The sequence below is a fragment of the Syngnathus typhle genome, linkage group LG14 (genome assembly GCF_033458585.1).
Source record: "Syngnathus typhle isolate RoL2023-S1 ecotype Sweden linkage group LG14, RoL_Styp_1.0, whole genome shotgun sequence".
NCBI lineage: Eukaryota > Metazoa > Chordata > Actinopteri > Syngnathiformes > Syngnathidae > Syngnathus > Syngnathus typhle.
This window is the reverse complement of record NC_083751.1, coordinates 2,467,481-2,482,171: the sequence shown is the minus strand read 5'-3', so window position 1 is coordinate 2,482,171 and position 14,691 is coordinate 2,467,481. Positions and strand designations below refer to the sequence as shown.

General features: G+C 43.2%; 2 protein-coding genes across 5 annotated transcripts; one reads left to right on the top strand and one right to left on the bottom strand.

Moving 5' to 3' along the window:
* Positions 1–5,194: 5,194 nt before the first annotated feature.
* On the top strand, positions 5,195–9,778 carry LOC133166842 (cyclic nucleotide-gated channel cone photoreceptor subunit alpha-like). Of its 2 annotated transcripts, XM_061297163.1 has the most exons (7): positions 5,613–5,784; positions 5,861–5,920; positions 6,176–6,180; positions 6,314–6,494; positions 8,031–8,132; positions 8,202–8,308; positions 8,382–9,778. In XM_061297163.1, exons 1-7 carry the CDS (start codon positions 5,627–5,629, stop codon positions 9,776–9,778), a joined length of 2,010 nt encoding a protein of 669 aa, XP_061153147.1. In that variant the 5' UTR covers positions 5,613–5,626. The 2 variants fall into 2 exon arrangements, with proteins under 2 accessions (XP_061153148.1, XP_061153147.1); XM_061297164.1 differs by lacking the exons at positions 5,861–5,920; positions 6,176–6,180; positions 6,314–6,494 and adding exons at positions 5,195–5,295; positions 5,437–5,508 and having other exon boundaries at positions 5,608–5,784.
* Positions 9,779–9,810: 32 nt separating this feature from the next.
* il12rb2 (interleukin 12 receptor, beta 2a) lies at positions 9,811–14,665 on the bottom strand. 3 transcript variants are annotated; one of them, XM_061297088.1, is made up of 16 exons: positions 13,969–14,665; positions 13,764–13,892; positions 13,416–13,676; positions 13,225–13,348; positions 12,961–13,133; positions 12,750–12,892; positions 12,537–12,684; positions 12,387–12,460; positions 11,855–12,065; positions 11,535–11,708; positions 11,330–11,431; positions 11,078–11,224; positions 10,869–11,000; positions 10,695–10,797; positions 10,538–10,625; positions 9,811–10,466 (listed from the first exon to the last, which is right to left on the bottom strand). In XM_061297088.1, the coding sequence occupies exons 2-16, from the start codon at positions 13,834–13,836 to the stop codon at positions 10,110–10,112; spliced, it is 2,310 nt and encodes a 769-aa protein (XP_061153072.1). In that variant the 5' UTR covers positions 13,837–13,892; positions 13,969–14,665; the 3' UTR covers positions 9,811–10,109. The 3 variants fall into 3 exon arrangements, with proteins under 3 accessions (XP_061153072.1, XP_061153073.1, XP_061153075.1); XM_061297089.1 differs by having other exon boundaries at positions 12,537–12,681; XM_061297091.1 differs by lacking the exon at positions 13,969–14,665 and having other exon boundaries at positions 13,416–13,645; positions 13,764–13,893.
* Positions 14,666–14,691: the final 26 nt, after the last annotated feature.

Sequence of the window (14,691 nt, the reverse complement as noted above, 5' to 3'; positions counted from 1 at the left end):
TTGTATATCCAAATAAGACGAAAATATAATTAGGTAATTCAACTCATATAATAAGATGTTGATTTTCCTAAACATTATTGTTTTAGTAAAATCACATTCCTTGATGTCATTTGCCTGAGCAGGAATGTCAAATGAATTTGCCAAATTCTGGAAAAGTAGTCATCAAAACAAAATCTTTTTTTCTCACTTTTTTAGGGAAGGGGGGGGGGGCAAAAGTCAGACACCTTCTCATAAAGCAGCAATAACCTAAGTGGTGGTTTCATGTTGCACTGTTTTGCTATGCAATATCTATAGCAAAAAAAAAACCCCACTAAACTGACCTATAATGAGAACATGCTCTAAAATTGTCCAAAACAAGTCAGGAAAATATATATTTTCTCAACCCATTGCGGGAGAAGAGGATTTCATGCCTGCACAATATCTGACGTACATCTAAGACAACAGATTCGGAAGGGCAGTGAATCATTGTTGTAAATGATAAATAGAAAATGAAACTACAATCGTGGTTAAATATTTACACTCAATTGATAACACTTAGACAAATCTTGTTCAATGAATGTCATTGATGCACTCTCGTATTTGCCATCATACAATTTAAAAAAAAAAAACTCAATGGAGTCACCTGGTTATTGTCTATTTGGGAAGAAGGTTTATTTGCACTAAACCAACTTTATTGACCACCGTAATGACTAATAGTACATGCCAGTGAAATAAAAAAGCACACTAAAGATAACCACAAATTATCACCACTTTGATAAGCAGGTGCAAAGGTTAGTTTTCCACAACAAAAACAAAGACTTCATACATGGAAGCAATTTTAGAGCACGCTATTGTTTCCTTGATCATGATGCAAAGTGTTTGGTTTATATCATCACTGCCATTCTTGCCCACGCTTTAATTTCTATGTTGAAGTAGCCTGATTACACACCATTGACTGGCTGGATGAATCTTGACTTTTGTCAGCAGTGATTGGAATGACTCACAGTCATTATAAGGGCTGCTTTGGCGTCCATGTTGATGGCCCTTCTGCCAATCAGGAGCATCTGACATGATGATTGAAAATAAAATGTGTAACAACCTCCTCTTTATACATTTTTTATGGGTTGGTGTCTGTTTTGTGTCATCTCACTTGTAATAACCTCCATTTTAGACTAATTAAATGTCTATTTGCTGCCTATTGTCAAACAGTTGATGAATGAAACAAAAAGGAACCAAGGGGCTGTAATTGCACCGGGCACGGGGAGGATCTGGGGGAGGGGGGGTGCGCCGTTGCTGCCGCAACACATTGAGAAAGCAGTAATGAGCACGTGGTATGATGAGTAAAGAGGCTTTGAATGGATCTCCATGCACCTGGAGGCAGGCCTAAAACTAATGAGGTTTGGAGAGGGTGGTTGAGGGTAATGGGGAGAGGCCAATTGGTCGCCATAATAGTTAAAATGAGATTAACCACGCTGCTTCATCAATATAATGACTCCTCCATGTTTGTGGGGGTTATTTGTGATGTATTTTGAAGGTAAAGAAATTGAATTTTCCATAGTCGTGTTTGTTTCCCTAATAGAGTATGTTTTACACTCATGGAAAACAAAAGTGGATTGAACAATATGTACAAAAAGTTTAATTTCGTAGTTGGACAATATGTTGGCACAAAAGCTGAGAGTATTGAACGGAAAAGTTGACCAAGCGAGTATCAGGGGGTTTTAAATGGCTGAAATAGATTCTCCACACTAAAGCAGGATTAGAGGCAGGCCTGTTTATTGCCAAGGGATTCTTTTTTAACCTCACGGGGGTGATGAGTGAGCTGGGCGGGACACTGATATGCTAATGAGTTGCTCGTTATGATAGTAATTGTTCGACTGGGACAAATTGACCAGAGATGCTCAAAGTTGAATCAAAATATCAGACAAAATGGTTCTTGTCGCCATATTATGATAATATGTTGTCAACGTAAACAACTCCAAATCATTTTACGAGAAGGAAAATTGAGTCATAATGAGAGACTAAATTGACTGATTATATTGTGTTTTTCTGGGGGTTTTAATCATCTCATAGCCTGGACAGATGACTCCTCCCTCTTCCCTGATCTGATCTGCCGGCTGAACCTCTCCTCTTCATCCTCATCCTCACAGCCCGCTCGTCTGGCTGTCCAGGCGGCGTGCACGTCTTTAGATCTCGTAGACATAGGAACGAGCCATGGGGAATTATTTATTGGTCTAAAATTTGGCGTACACGTGAGGGGAAGACGGTGGTTTGAGGGAGGATGGATGCGGACGGTGGTGGTCTCATTGGGGTCTCTTCTGATGTAGCGGACTTACATGCATGACCAGGTAGGTGCCACATTCAACAAACAAACAAAAATGGATGGATTTTTTTATTATTCAATGAGTAACTAGAACTGGTCCTATTTATTTATTTATTTATTTATTTATTTATTTATTTATTTATTTATTTATTTATTTATTTATTTATTTATTTCGTTATTTGTTTATTTATTCATTTCTTTATTTGTTTATTTATTATTTTTATTTATTTATTCATTCATTTATTTATTTTTGTTTATTCGGTTTTCTGATTATTTATTTGTTCATTTATTTATCCAAATAAAAAATTCATACAAATAGCTTGATAATTTTATCTTTTTTTTTTTTAACATAACTAAAATGTAATTTGTTTACTGGAATAGAGCGTGTCTATTAGCAAAGCTACCCTCATTTTACAGTCTCAATTAAATTTAATCAGTACAATAGAATACAATAAAATAATCAATTAAACTGCCATTGTATAATACACTATACATCATTAAAATCAAAACAGAGCTAAATCTTCTCATATGCTTTCAGACGGGATATTGGGTTGTCCCTGCCTGGGGTGAGGTTGTCCCGATAAATAGAAAGCCTCAAGCCTCTTAGCGGGTCTTTACACTACAGTGCTGCTAATCTCCCACAAACCAAATAAGAGCATTATTATATTACCAGATCATTCTGTCAACACAATGCTAACAGTAACTATGAATTTGTAAGTTTCAGTGCTTAGTTACATTCAGTGGTGGGTCGTGTCATACTCAAATCATAACAAGTAGTCAACAAAGTAGAAATACAAACTACTAGTAATTGTTTTGTAAACACTTTTTCATTTTCCTCTACAATTGAACACAAATACCTTTACAGTTTACTTCCAGCCGATTTAATCCACCGATATTAGCTCATTTAAAACCGGCAGATTATTTTATTCATTTAATTATTTCCAATTTTGTGCCAGCAAAGCACTTTTACAATTGGGCAAAATGAAGTGACACCCTTCAGTTTAACATTGTCATTACATTTTTATATTAGACATAGCTTTGGCCTGATCTAAAAAAAAAAGAGCTGTACCTCCCTGGGTATCCTTGAATACCAAATATGTAGGGCTCACTGTACTGTATACAAAATACGACAATAGAAATACATTTTTAATTTTGATTTGTGTACCTTTCACAGTTTGTACTTATTTCTTCTTAGTACCAAAGTTGAATGAGTACCGTATTTTCCGGACTATAAGGCGCACCTAAAAAGCAAAAATCTTCTCAAAAGCCGACAGTGCGCCTTATAGTCCGGTGCGCCTTATATATGGACCAAATTCCTAAATTTAAACTGGCCCGAAGCATTGTGTCATGAAATCAATCATAAGTGGCCCGCTGAAGACTATGAATCATGAATCAAAAAGACTATGGATCATCATTTTGTTATTATAAAGTAATTTGTTGCGTCTGAAGTTGGAATAAAAAAGATAAAATGGAGAATGATTTGATTTGGATTCAAAATCTGACATGATGCATTAATGGTGCGCCTTATAGTCCAGTTTTAAAATGGGCCAGTCACTGAAGGTGTGCCTTATATTCCGGTGCACCTTATAGTCCGGAAAATACGGTACTATGAGTTCTATTTGAGTACAAAGTGTGAGTACTGTAAGCACCAAACGCATGTTCCAATGGCAAGTTTCTTTTGTATTTACAAAAATGAGATCAAGGTAAATAAATTGCAAAACATTGTCCATGATTATTATATAACATTATGTGCTAACTGCAGCCATGTCATCATTGCAAATGAAAAGCTTGTTCTCAATTTGCTTACCTGGATGAATAAGGGTTCAAATAAACAACATTGACTGCTATTTTCAACTGTTCATAATTCATTTAACACAGTGTTGATCTTCACTGTGCATAGTCAAATTTAATCTATTTACTGAAATTAAATTCACACAAAATAATCAATACATCTCCAGCACGTCTGTTGTTGATATGTCCGATGATGTAATGCTAGTCAAGTTTACCTTTAGCCGCGCTGGCTAAAGGTAAACTGTCAGTTTCGTTTAATGTAGTGAGGCCGGAGGGGGTGTACTGTGCTTTTTAACTCCCTGGCATTAGCGCTAAGCTACACGTGCCTACATGTGTTACAACCTCTGACATTAGCAAGCGAGTTTAAATCTTTGCTAAGATGACAGCGACAAAAACAAAGCAGATGTTCACTACTAGCAGCCAAATGGAAAACGCAATCAATGGAGTTATTTAACTAATGTTTAACCATGACTGACTATATCTTGCTATTTATCTGAGTGACTATGATATGACCTCAGGCTTTATCGTGCTAACTTTACTAGCGATTTCCCCAAAGATCACAACCGCTAGCTAGCAAAGCTCTTTTAAAAGAAATGGTCCAGACTGAGCCTTCTCAGAGGTGAAGAAAGAAGACCTGAACTATGTGTTTCCAAAGCACTCTGCCTAATGGACTTAGCCGGGCTATATATTCACACAGCCATGCTATCAGCAGGTCCAACACAGACCTGTAAGAGGCACTTATTTTCAAATCAGGGCTGTCCGTACACACATAGAGAGCACGCTCATCCTGTTTAGTGGTAAAGACATAAGGAGGGGGTATTTTTAGAGGCCGTATGTATATACACAGACGCAGTGGAAAAGTGTCTGTCGGGTCCGTATATGTTGGAAGCAAACACAATTGAAGCTGTGAGGAGAAAGGAACAGGCCCTGGAATGCAATTCTTTGAATGTCACAGGAATGTTTAGAAAAACAAAAACAATCTGCCCTGGTTTTCTATTGTAGCTCAATAGACTGAAACTAAATAACATTTCAGTGAGTTTTTTCCAAAACTTCTGTCCAAAAAGTTTTGTTTCTTCTCAGGCCAGTAAGGCCCGACACGTCACCATGGCAAAAGTCAACAGCGAAATCTCCTCCCTGACCAGACGTCCCTTGTCCAGTCACACATCTGATGAGGAGCTGGCCGTCATTGAAAATGGAGACAGCAGGTTTGTTTGAAGGTTTAAGAAGGTTTGAAGGCCCCTCTAAAGGTTTCAGTTGCACACTACGCAGACATTTATGATCTGTGAAAGTGAAAAACATTTGATGTTTGACTTTGTGGCTCAAGTTCTGTGGACGGTGTCTTCCAGTAACAATTCCGAGAGGGCACTATCTTCAAAATCCAACAGAACACCTTTTACTGGTACAGGCGCAATGGCCAGGTAAACTTAAATCTTATTTAATCTTACCACTCCTATTCTCAGTAGCCTAGATGGGTGTCACGTCGTCGTCGTCTCTGTTCTCTCTCTGACCATGTCTAGGCTCTCTTACTTCTTCTACATGCTGCGCAACTGGGCCTTCAACAGGATGAACCCTGAAGTCCCGCAAAGGCACGACTCCTTCCTGGAGCGCTTCCGAGGCCCTGAGCTCAAAGAAATGTCCGGCTGCAAAAGCGACGGCCAGTCCCTAGACCGCAACGGCACAATGCACCGGAAGAAGTGAGTAGAATTAATTTGAAGAACGACGACCATCAAATAAGGGGGCTTGACTACCCTACGTTGTTTGTTTCCAAAGTCTTGGCAATAAGTGGCCGCTAGCTACTTACAACATGAATAACTGCAACAACACAGATGAGTAAGTTTATAGACTTGGTAGAAAGCTAGCCTACCTTGGTAGCGATATCCTTTCCATTTCTTACACCCAACCAAAGGTACAGTTCTAAGAAGAATCTGTTTGGATTTGTGATGGATCTGCTTTAAGGCTAGGAGTCCTACCAAACCTAAACAAGATAGTTTCTGACCTGCACCAGACCTGCTCCTTTTGGTGTTGTCCGGAATTCTTCCAGTAGTCCTTCTAGACCTAGTCAACCCCTCAATCCCTGATTCACAGTCAGAGTTTGTGACCAATAGCATAAAGGAAGACAAGAATAAAAAAGAAACTGCCAGGATATTTCTAGACCTCCCTCCCTCACCTCCCGGTGTAGTCTGGTATCCCTTTGTTAGTCCCTTATAGACATTTGTGATGAAGAGAATTCAAAGCCCAAGATTGTACCCTTTAGCAAAAAGGAAGACAAGAAAGAGGAGATTAAAAAAGACCAGGATGACAAAAAGGATGAAAAGAAGGATGAGAAAAAGGATGAGAAGAAGGATGAGAAGAAGGATGAGAAAAAAGATGATAAGAAAGACGACAAGAAGAAAGAGGAGCCCCCGTAAGTATTGTCCAATACTTGTACTAGGTTCATCTTGTTTTTTCTTTTTCAATTACTTCTCTGGTTCTTCTATATCAAACAAATTTGTTTTAGGTTCATTTACCTGACATGTTTCGGCGGAATCTTCCGCCTTCATCAGAGTGTCACTGATGTGTTTGTGACGCGTCTTTATCAGCTGATGGATGAAGGCGTGGCTCACCTGTCAGATTTGACAGGTGAGTCACGCCCTCTGCTGTCAGTTCACCTCTCCAAAACACTGTTCCAGGTTGTAGAGAGCATGTATGCTCCCTCGTCCCTGTTGATGGTCCTCGGGCCCCGCTTGCGGATCTCAATGGCCTCCCTGATCCAACGCTGATGTTTGTTTTCTTCAGTGCGGATGACTCTGGCCTTCTCCCAGTCCATGATGTGGTTTTCCCTTTTACAGTGGTCGGTGATGGCTGACTTGTAGTGTTCCTGTTCTGCTTGTAGTTTTATTGCTCTTGTTTGTCTTGTTGCTGTCTCCTTCTCACATTCCTTCTTGTGTTCCATTTTTCTTGTGATGAAGTTCCTCCCTGTCTCCCCGATGTATGATTTATTACATGATTTGCATGGAATCTCGTATATGGAATTGCATTTATTTTCCGGATTTACTCTGTCCTTTGGGTGGACCAGTATCTGACGGAGTGTTATATGTGGTTTGATAGGTGTGCTTATGTTGTATTTTTTCATGGTTCTTTTGATGCGTTCCGTAATTCCTCTCACATACGGCAACGTCACCATTCCGCTGGGTTCCTGTTTCCTTGTTTGTTTCTTTCTTTGCTCCTGTGTTTTGTATTTTTTGTTTTTTACCTGTTCTGCACCTTTGGTTATTGCCCATTGTGGATACTGACATTTTTTGAGTGCGTGTTGTATGTTCCATATACGAGATTCCATGCAAATCATGTAATAAATCATACATCGGGGAGACAGGGAGGAACTTCATCACAAGAAAAATGGAACACAAGAAGGAATGTGAGAAGGAGACAGCAACAAGACAAACAAGAGCAATAAAACTACAAGCAGAACAGGAACACTACAAGTCAGCCATCACCGACCACTGTAAAAGGGAAAACCACATCATGGACTGGGAGAAGGCCAGAGTCATCCGCACTGAAGAAAACAAACATCAGCGTTGGATCAGGGAGGCCATTGAGATCCGCAAGCGGGGCCCGAGGACCATCAACAGGGACGAGGGAGCATACATGCTCTCTACAACCTGGAACAGTGTTTTGGAGAGGTGAACTGACAGCAGAGGGCGTGACTCACCTGTCAAATCTGACAGGTGAGCCACGCCTTCATCCATCAGCTGATAAAGACGCGTCACAAACACATCAGTGACACTCTGATGAAGGCGGAAGATTCCGCCGAAACATGTCAGGTAAATGAACCTAAAACAAATTTGTTTGATATAGAAGAACCAGAGAAGTATTGTCCAATACGTCGGGGTCACTGAATTGCGGAAACATTGGTCTAATTCCTGCATTCTTCGACAATGAAATATGTTTTTTTTTATTTCAGGAAGGAGATCTGGATTATGGACCCGGCTGCAGACATGTACTACAAGTGGTTGACAGTCATCGCTGGCCCAGTCTTCTACAACCTGATAATGATTGTCACCAGGTATTCTTCTTGGCTTAACATTTGACGTGAAACTGAAAAGTCTTCAAATGTTTTCATCTATTCCGCCAGGGCCTGTTTCAACGAACTCCAGGACCGGTTCACAAAACTTTGGATCTTCTTAGACTACACCGCAGACTTCATCTACTTCACGGACACATTTGTCCGGTCAAGAACAGGTCAGTTTCTTGGCCAGGTCTTCACCTGGTAGCCAATCGGAGCCATCGTTTATTTACTCATGCCATTCCTCAGGCTACCTGGAACAAGGTCTGCTGGTGAAGGACGCTGCGAAGCTGCGAGCCAAATACAGGACGACGTCGCAGTTCAAGTACGACATGATTTCCATGATCCCCACCGATCTGCTCTTCTTCAAATTCGGATTCAACAACCCAGAGTTCCGATTCAACCGCCTCTGCAAGATTTCCAGGCTTTTTGAGTTCTTTGAGAGGACTGAAACGAGAACCAGCTTCCCCAACATGTTTCGTATTAGCAATCTCGTGCTCTATATCCTGATCATCATCCATTGGAACGCCTGCATGTTCTTTGCCATCTCCAAGACAATTGGTTTCGGCACAGACACTTGGGTATACCCCAACATCAGTCACCCGGAACATGGCCGCCTGGCCAGGAAGTATATCTACTCCCTCTACTGGTCCACCCTGACCCTCACCACCATCGGCGAGACACCCGCGCCGGTGAGAGACGTGGAATACCTCTTTGTCATCGCTGATTTCCTCACCGGTGTGCTGATTTTCGCCAGTATCGTCGGAAACGTCGGAGCCATGATCTCCAACATGAACGCCTCCCGCGCTGAGTTCCAGGCCAAGATCGACTCCATCAAGCAGTACATGCAGTTCCGTAAGGTTACCAAAGACCTGGAGGCCCGGGTGATCAAGTGGTTCGATTACCTGTGGACGGAGAAAAAGACTTGCGATGAGAAGGAAGTTCTGAAGAACCTGCCGGACAAGCTCAAGGCTGAAATCGCTATCAACGTCCATCTTGACACACTGAAGAAGGTGCGCATCTTCCAGGACTGCGAGGCGGGACTCCTTATCGAGTTGGTGCTCAAGCTGGAGCCTCAAGTCTTCAGTCCGGGGGACTACATCTGCAAGAAAGGTGATATTGGCCGGGAGATGTACATCATCAAGGAGGGCAAGCTGGCAGTGGTGGCCGACGACGGCGTCACGCAGTTTGTGGTCCTCAGCGATGGTGCATACTTTGGGGAAATCAGTATCCTGGGCATCAAGGGCAGCAAGGCCGGGAACAGGAGAACGGCCAACATCCGAAGCGTGGGTTACTCTGACCTGTTTGCCCTCTCCAAGGACAACTTGATGGAGGCGCTTACCGAGTACCCAGATGCCAAGAAAGCCCTGGAAGAGAAGGGCAAGGCCATCTTGATGAAGGACAACCTGATTGACGAGGCTGTGGCTAATGCCGGGGCAGACCCCAAGGACCTGGAGGAGAAGCTGAGCAGGCTGCAGGAGAACCTGGAAGCCATGCAGACCAAGTTTGCTAAGCTCTTGGCTGAATTCACCTCCAGCCAGACACGCATGAAGCAACGGGTCACCCAAATGGAGGCCCAGGTGAAGGCGGTCAAACCTGAGGACCTCTCAGAAGTGGTGGCCGATAACGATAAGAAGGTTCAGTGAGAAAGAACTTTTATAAGGACTGAAAGTTGTACTTGGTTTGATCTATTTATACATTTTGATCGCACATACATCTTTTTGACAGCTATTTTCTCCACAGAGCAGGTCGAACAAAGTTTGATATTGTACATAATGTATCAAATATTTGTGCACATTACTTTAAGATGTCTCACTGTGTCATGGTCATTTTGTAGATAAAATAAAATATCACAACATATTTTTTGCACTTTTTTTTGGCTAGTTTTCCACACCAACATGAAATTTGAGTTTTCAGAAATTTGCTAGGCGGACCCACAAAAAAGTCTCAAAAAAACAAGTCAAGTCAGGTTTGTGATCAGCAGTTCTCAGAGAGGCTCCAGTCAATCCTGACTAAATCCAGGGTCAACTTTCCAATGGTCGGCAGCTCCTCCTCCGTTTTATAGAGTCCATCGTCCTCTTCCTCCGAAAACTGTTCCTCCTGTTCAGTCTCGGTATCGAGCGAGGTCTGAGTCTGCTCTGAGCCATCCGACTTGTGGGAGTAACTCTTGATGTATGTGGGGAAGGATTGCCCGGGTGTGGACGGGCTGGTCGGTAAGGAGTCCACCTCTTCTGTGTTATGATTGGGCACTTCTTCTGGATCTGTGATGATGACAACGATTGGCTCCTCCTCCTCCGTCAGAACGGTCTGACTTTGCTGAGCGTGCATTTTACTCTGAACCGTAACCAACAAAGGCGACTTTTTAATTAAATCAGGTTATTAAGGTATTCTTTAAAAGTCATCACCTTCCCCTGGTCGTATTCTTTTGCCCATTTGCTGTTTGCGGGATCTGGCACCACCTGAAGCATGAAGCACTGGAAAAGCAGCCACGCCCTACAAAGGGAACACTATCGGGTCAAGGAAGGCAAACAAACTTCTGCACTACTGTGGCATGTTTTGAACCTCTTCTTCACGGCTCCGATTTGACACAAGCATAGCAGCAGTGGCACCAGCACGGTCAACAGCAAGCACAGAACCAAGGGGAACACCGGGATCCCATCGACAGCTGTGAACCACATTTCCATTTAGTCTTTAGAGCTTTTTGAGAGCATCAAACTCGAGTAGACATGTGCTCACCTTGGATGTTGAATGGGATTTTTAGAGAAGCCGGACCTTCTCCCTGAGAAGTCCAAGCGGTCATCCACAGGTTGTGGGGACCCACGGGCAGGTCCACCAACACAAACGTCCGCTTGGTCGCTTGAACAGAGTCTTGCACATTAAAAAAAAACAGCAATTGCAGTTACAGTCGATGACATAAACTCCAAGGAGATATATTTGGTTGTTACATTGCTGCACAAGTCCATGGCTGTCTTCCAGGTAGATGGTGTACTGAGTGATGCACCCGCTACGTTGAGCCCTTGGAAGCTCCGCCCACGTCAAATTCACTCGAGTGGCATCTGCTTCCCATTTAACCGACGGGCCGACTTTAGGTACTACAAAAGAGGCGATTGAAATTCTCTGGAACGATTCCAACGGCTAAAGACTTTCTCTTCAATTTGGCACATGGCCTCAGAGGAGGATTCATCTCGAATGGTCACCTGATTGGCTGGTGTTGAAGAGTCTAAACGTTCTCCAGGCCATCGAGCCGTCAGTGTAGAGAACGTAAACGGCCCCTTCGTAACACTCAGATGCATTCAAACCTGTCCATGAAAAAAAACATGAGCAAAAACTATTCGCAAACACATTGGGAGAGTGAGCGAGAACATCAAGAAGAACGTCTGAAGCAGGACGTCATTTTAAGACCTGTGATGATCGCATGATGATCTTCTCCTGCCAGTCTGAGCCATTGCAGCTCGTGCAGCTTCAGCCCTTCTGGGTACCACTCCACCACGTAGGACGCCGCCATTTCTGGTTGTCTCCACCAGAGGGCGACACCGCGATCCTGTGCTTTCACTTCAACATCCAAATGAGCCGATGCTAAATGGAAAAACCAAAGTGTGTTTGGGGAAAATGCCAATAAATTACTGGTAAAAATATTGGTGTGATTTTCAAAAAAAAAATTTTGTAACACTGAATGGTTTAAATTGTGAACAATAATAATAATTAAAAAAAAAGTGAAATACCTTTGGCACGATAAGCAAGGATTTTGGCTGGCGGGGACATTCCTTTGGAGTTGAGGGCGCTCACCGTCACGTGACACTCGGCACAAAACGTGACAGAAGTGTCGGTGGCATTTGCACTGAGGTTGGATGTAAACACCAGTACAGACTGGGAGTTGTGTACGGACACCAAGTAGGCCACAATCTTCCCCCTGGCATGGCTTACGGTCATTGGCTAGAAAGTCAAAAAACATGACAGTGGAAAGAGCAACAACTAAAGATTTAGCTAACGCTAAACTCAAATGCTAAAAAAACATTGCGGCATTTCACGTCTTTCACTCCGTCATTTCTCTTAAACTTCTCATTTCCAGTCAAACGAAAGTATCAGCTCGCCTTTTTGTTTGAATATGACAATGCAAAGTGTGTGAGTGTGCGTGTGGTTACAAGTGTCTGTGTGACGTGCGAGTCGTGGTCAGAAATTGACCTTTAAATGTCAAAGTGGAACAGGAAGTGACGCTCAGGAGATGATACAACACACTCATACTTGAATGTTTACCTTCCAGAAGAGCCTGATGGACTCAAAGTCGAAGGGATGTCGAGTGTACCACACGTCCAGCTCCTTGGCAGGTGCTGCCAGACCACAAAGCACGTTTGCTTTGAGAGAAAGCCTTTATTTGATGATTGTAGATTGTAGATTATTTCAGACCTTCCTCCTGAGTCCAACTGGAGGTGACATTGCTCCAGCTACTCCACAGTCCTGTTCTGAATTTGGCCCTGGCTCTGAACTGGTACCACTGGTAGGGCTCCAGAGATGAGATGGAGAACAACTGATCCAAAGCCACAGTCATGTTCTGCTGTAGCAACGGTTAGCATGTTAGCATTTCTGATTGGAAATATTGTGAGGAACAAAGACTCTTACTGAATTTGGATCGGTAGTCCACAGTCCCGTTTCCGTAGCATACTGGACCTCCAGGTGTTGCGTCTTCACGGGTTGCTGAATCCTGATGGTGCAGCCCCTGGAGGTGCACCGGGGCACTCGGAGAACCGGAGCGGCAGGGGTCACTGTTCATATTAACACAACTTAAACATGCACCACAAGAGTCACACGAAGACAAGAACGCTAAAGGTACCGATGTTGCTGAGGGTGTAGTTGGCAGGCAGCGACATGGCCGACCCCAGTGCATTGTGGGTGGTGACTTGCGCTGAGATGAACCGGACTCCATTGGGCAGGGTAAATCTAGCCGAAGGGGGGGCAGATCCTTTGATTTTGATTGGACCCCAAGACTTCGAATCACTGCTCACCCTGCAACACACCCAATTTTGTATGGGGAAAATCTTTTTGAATTCTTAAAGGTCATGCACTCACTCGCTCTGCCCCTCCCTCTCTTACTAACCGCAGTTCTGAAGTGTCTTCCAGGTGTGTCTCACGGCCTTTTTCCCAGGAACAAAACATCTCACCCATCTGCTCGCTCAGCACTGTGTAGTTGCAGTAAATGTTCCGTGGTGTCTCCGGTGGGTCTGCAAAAAAATATATATATTTTTTTGTTTTGGAGAGGACAACCAGCTCCAGGTGGTCCTCACTCACAACCAGCCGAGATGTCAAGTCCGCAGGGGTCGAGGTCCAGGCACGTGCACAAGCAACTGAAGGTCTGGTCCTTGGTGATGTTCTCCACTTGGATGTAAGTGGTATTGTGGTTGACCACCGTGTGGCGCTGCAGGCTGGGCGGGTGCCCGCTGTACATGGAGCGGCCGCACCCGCAGCGAAAGGCGCAGTACACCTCCAGGCTGGAACCACGCCGGACCACCGGCCCTGGGCTGGACCAGATCACGCAAGAAGACAACTCACCTGAGAAAAATTAGACAATAACTGAAGGTTGCCTTCCACACCTTCTTTGGGACCATACTTGTTTCTTTCAATCACTTTGTGGCTCACCTGTGCCTAATCGCAGCGGCAGCACAAGCAACACGGCGAAGAGCCAGGACCATATCGTGGGAATTGCCGCCATGTGTCATCAGGAACTGACAATGTGAGTCACATGTTCACATCAAAGACCACCACCACCTTTCACGAAAAACACAAAAGGGTCGAAATATGAGTCAGAAAAAAGCAAATCAACATTCACACAAAATGTACATACCAAAAGTCTGAAGAAGAGATCCTCCATCTTTATCTTCGTGCTACTTTATCATCCTCCATGAGATCGGCGTGGTGATGTTTCATCTTTTCAGTTTTTCTTTGTTCTCATGCGAGTCATAGTCGCACTTGATGGGAGGAAGTTCAGTGCGGTGGCGAGCCGCACAATGGAACCACGACAATGCAAACAAACGCCGTCCGTCTGTCAGCCTTATCTGATTATATCCAGTTGTGTTTTAGAGTTTAGCTATGCTGATGTTGTCCTCAGCACGATTTCCGAGCATCTAGAAACTCCTTTCAGGCATCACGACCGATGACGAGATGCATTGTGGGACTTTCCCCCCAATTCCCACAAAGCATCTCCCTTGACTGGCACATTGGGTTTTTTTTACCAGTAATGTTTTACATTGGGGTAAGTGGGGATGTGTGTGTGTAGTCATGGTGGTGGTGGTGGCATTGAGGAAGTGAGACAGCCCTCAGGAAGTTGCAAAAAAAAAAGTGTTAAGTTGAACTACACATTACTACCAAGCTTGGACAAGATGAGCCAATTGTTATGCTAATTGTACAAAATATTAAAATATATCATTAAAAAAAGAACTCAATTTAGAAGGCCATATTATATCCTCTTGAGAAATAGAAAATTGTAAAAAAAAAAAATACTAAATGACAATTTTGGGGACTTTTTGCTGCAAAAGTCTAATTTATAGGATTTGGAAGAAAAATTGTA

Coding starts and splice junctions, on each gene's coding strand:
- il12rb2 (XM_061297088.1), bottom strand. CDS start 13,836: ATGGCGGCAATTCCCACGATATGGTCCTGGCTCTTCGCCGTGTTGCTT. Junction 13,677..13,763: donor GCCGCTGCGATTAGGCACAG/GTGAGCCACAAA, acceptor AATTTTTCTCAG/GTGAGTTGTCTTCTTGCGTG. Junction 12,685..12,749: donor GGACTACCGATCCAAATTCA/GTAAGAGTCTTT, acceptor CCGTTGCTACAG/CAGAACATGACTGTGGCTTT.
- LOC133166842 (XM_061297163.1), top strand. CDS start 5,627: ATGCTGCGCAACTGGGCCTTCAACAGGATGAACCCTGAAGTCCCGCAA. Junction 6,495..8,030: donor AAGAAGAAAGAGGAGCCCCC/GTAAGTATTGTC, acceptor TTTTTATTTCAG/GAAGGAGATCTGGATTATGG. Junction 8,133..8,201: donor CTGATAATGATTGTCACCAG/GTATTCTTCTTG, acceptor CTATTCCGCCAG/GGCCTGTTTCAACGAACTCC.